This window comes from Antrostomus carolinensis, unplaced genomic scaffold (assembly GCF_000700745.2).
Source record: "Antrostomus carolinensis isolate BGI_N321 unplaced genomic scaffold, ASM70074v2 scaffold20714, whole genome shotgun sequence".
NCBI classification, from domain to species: domain Eukaryota; kingdom Metazoa; phylum Chordata; class Aves; order Caprimulgiformes; family Caprimulgidae; genus Antrostomus; species Antrostomus carolinensis.
The window spans coordinates 7,498-11,070 of record NW_010309046.1 but is presented as its reverse complement, the minus strand read 5'-3'; the positions used below and the strand labels follow the sequence as shown (position 1 = coordinate 11,070).

Genomic DNA, 3,573 nt, shown 5'->3' with positions numbered 1-3,573 from the left:
CAAGGGGAAAGCGGCGAAGCCCGAGGAAGCGGCGGAGGAGGTCGGTGCTGCACCCCCGGCCTTGAGTTGTTTGAGCCATCGCGTGGGGCAGCCAAATTAACCAGATCTTCAAAAACCTGGTTACAGCGAGAGCTCTGGTGTTTGTCCTGTGCCTGAACCTGATGCACTTCTGTAACCTGGGGTAGTGACGGGCCCTGGGCATCTCTCCCAGACCTGGTTTTTGCTGAAAGCTGCACCCACGCTGCTACATTTTCCCCAAATATTACAGCACTGCAGTGACACGGACACTTTAAAACATGTCAGTCACTGACTCTGCCTGTGTTCATTTGGTGCCTTGAGCCAAAGTGTGTGTTGGGTCTGGAGCACAAGTGTGCTGAGTTCCCTTGTGGCTGAGGGAACTGGGGGTGTTGAGCCTGGAGAAAAGGAGGCTGAGGGGAGACCTTGTGGCTCTGTGCAAGTCCCTTGGAGGAGGGTGGAGAGAGGTGGGGGTGGGTCTGTTCCACCAAGGCCCAAGGGACAGGACAAGAGGAAATGGGCTCCAGTTGTGGCCAGGGCAGTTGAGATGGGATGTGAGGAAGAATTTCTTTGCTGAAAGGGTTCTGAGGCATTGGAAGGGGTTGCCCAGGGCAGTGGTGGAGTCCCCATCCCTGGAGGGATTGAAGAGTCGTGTAGACACAGTGCTGAGGGACATGGGTTAGTCATAGGGGACTGGTCAGTGTTGGGTTCATGGTTGGACTCGATGAGCTTAAAGGGATTTTCCAAATTGGGCAATTCTGGGATTCTGTGAACTAAATGCTTGCTTGGTCTTTAACTTAATTGTTCTGAGACTAGTTGATGCAGCAGTGATAACTCTGTTTTTATAAATTTAGGGGCCACCAAAATATACAAAATCAATTTTAAAGAAGGGTGATAAAACCAACTTTCCGAAGAAAGGAGACACTGTTCACTGCTGGTATACAGGGAAACTGCAGGATGGAACAGTCTTCGATACCAATATTCAAACAAGTAAGGTCACCTACATTCTCTTTGGCTTTCGTTCACATGCACGTAGAGGAAATGAGCCGGAATCATTAGCAGCCTCAGAAAGTGTTTGCTTCTGGAAGATGTGCGTGGTGGGAGTCCTGACAAACTGTTTTTGCCATCGTGTTGTTGAGCTGACTGGCAGTGTCCCCTCAGCCTGATTTTCCATGAGGGAATGCAGGGCAGTATTTTAAGGCTGGCTGGTGTACAGTTACACTGCTGCATCTTGCCGGTCCTCACATTTGGCATTCCCCAGGCCATAGATCATGTGAAACGTGGGGGTTTAATCAGTGCTGGAACTTCTTTGAAGGAAAGACAGTTCCTGCTCAGGGAGCTTCCCATATCTATGGAACCTGAGCACCAACAGTAGAGTTAACTTCTCTAAACAGACACGTCGTGGTGTGCTTCTGTAATGAACCCTGAAACGTGGAGGCACCGGAGTGAGCCTGATCTGAGGTAGACTGGTGGGCTATGTCTGCTGCAAAGAAGTGTGCTGGTGTTTCTGTGACAGGTTCTCATGGGAGGATTTCGGTGTGTGAGATTTCTGAAGTACTAGCAAGGCTTTTCCAGCAGTGCTGTCCCACGCTGAGAGGACAGCAGGGCTGTCACTGAAATACGGGCTGTGGCTCGTTGTACCTGTTGTACGATGCTGTATGTTCCCTCTCGACTTTTTTTTGCTTCACTAATGTGTTTATGATTTATACCATCAACTTTAATAATTCAGGAATGAGTCTTTTAGGTTCACTGGATCAGTATTGGTAAGATACAGCTTGAGCTCTTGATGCAACTTGAATGTTTAACAGCGTTTTTAGTGCACAGCACTAAGTCGTCCCCTAAAAATCTGTCAGAGGGCTGCAAATAGCACTATAGGAACAAATGTTTATATAAAGCATGATCCTGACAGTCATTTTAGACAGAAGCATGTTATGTGCTGGTGTGATGTTAAAGCAAGTGACCATCTAACTGTCTTTCAGGTTCAAAGAAGAAAAAAGCAGCCAAGCCTTTAAGTTTCAAAGTTGGTGTAGGAAAAGTAATCAGAGGTGTAAGTAACCCGTTAACGACTGCCTGGGCATGCAGGGAGTGTTGGTGCTGCGGGGTTTGTGACTGGGGGGCACATCTTGAGCTGCTGTTTTTGTTTCTGGTGGAGGAAGAAAGGCCAGCTGAAAGCGTTTACATCCACAGGATGTCATACATACTCTATGGATGCGTTTGTCAATCTGCAGTGTCCTTCCTCTCGTTAGGCAGCGCGTGGAGCTCCGTGTTCCTCAGGACAGACACAGCCTCTGCGTGTGTCCCTCATGCTTTGCCCCAGAGCCAGGCTCTCAGGCTGGCTGCACTCGCTCTGCTGTGTCTGCCACATTAGTTTCTCTCAGCATCTTTTTGGCGTTAGCCTCGGTGCCCCTTCCCGCAGAGCTCATCAGTTCACCCGCTGACCCCCAGCTGGATGCTGAATCTGCAAATCCTGGTGGCTCTCGTGCCCTGAAGCGAGTCGGTCGCTGTCTGACTCTGTAACTCCTCCGCTCTGTCCAGCACCGAGCGCTGCGTCGTGCGGGTGGAAGTGTGAGGGGAATATCTACAGACTAAAAGCAGTGGGCAGAAGAACCCAGCGTTCTGTGCACCCATCTTGCTGACAGCTTGAAGTCACAGATACTGGTGTGAACTGGGTGTGCCTGGGAGGCAGCAGCTTTTCTGCAGAGCAGACAAGGTGCTTAACTGTGTCTGGCTGCTGCTGGTGAGATGGGTGGCTGTCTGCACAAGATCAGAGTGCAGGAAGGGCCTTGTGCTTACCTGACTATAAAAACCAAAGCAAACAAACCCAGCCCAGCAGAATCCGTGCTGCTGCTGTGCAGGAAAAAGGCCTTTATGGGCGCCTGGATGGGAACTGGGAAGGGGAAAATGTCCCTGGGCTTGTGGCCAGCACTGCAGAAGCAGCAGTCGCCTGGTTTTTTCTTGAGTCTCTTGGCGTAGCGCTGCTGTGTTTGTGTAGCTGCCAGATACGATCCTTAAGTGGTTACAAAGCATGAGCTGCAGCTGTTCCTTGTGAAATGCTGATATGGGGCTACACTGAATGTCGGCTTCGAGTCCTGAAGAGGAGTGAACCGCTAATTCAGTGTCACTGCAGCATGGCTGGGAACTGGAGGTGCTGGAGCGTGTCCAGAGAAGGGAACGGAGCTGGGGAAGGGTCTGGAGCACAAGTGTGCTGAGTTCCCTTGTGGCTGAGGGAACTGGGGGTGTTGAGCCTGGAGAAAAGGAGGCTGAGGGGAGACCTTGTGGCTCTGTGCAAGTCCCTTGGAGGAGGGTGGAGAGAGGTGGGGGTGGGTCTGTTCAACCAAGGCCCAAGGGACAGGACAAGAGGAAATGGTCTCCAGTTGTGGCCAGGGCAGTTGAGATGGGATGTGAGGAAGAATTTCTTTGCTGAAAGGGTTCTGAGGCATTGGAAGGGGTTGCCCAGGGCAGTGGTGGAGTCCCCATCCCTGGAGGGATTGAAGAGTCGTGTAGACACAGTGCTGAGGGACATGGGTTAGTCGGGGACTTGTCAGTGTTGGGTTAATG

At 51.0% G+C, this 3,573-nt stretch overlaps 1 protein-coding gene across 1 annotated transcript in view; it reads left to right on the top strand.

Moving 5' to 3' along the window:
- Positions 1-4: 4 nt before the first annotated feature.
- FKBP3 (FKBP prolyl isomerase 3) overlaps positions 5-3,573 on the top strand; it is a gene marked incomplete at its 5' end in the record, with an annotated part of 5,361 nt that continues 1,792 nt past the window's right edge. The window contains 3 exons of the mRNA XM_010165979.1: positions 5-40; positions 870-1,005; positions 1,995-2,062. Of these exons, the coding sequence (XP_010164281.1) occupies positions 5-40; positions 870-1,005; positions 1,995-2,062 (240 nt within the window). The remainder of the gene's footprint in view (positions 41-869; positions 1,006-1,994; positions 2,063-3,573) is intronic.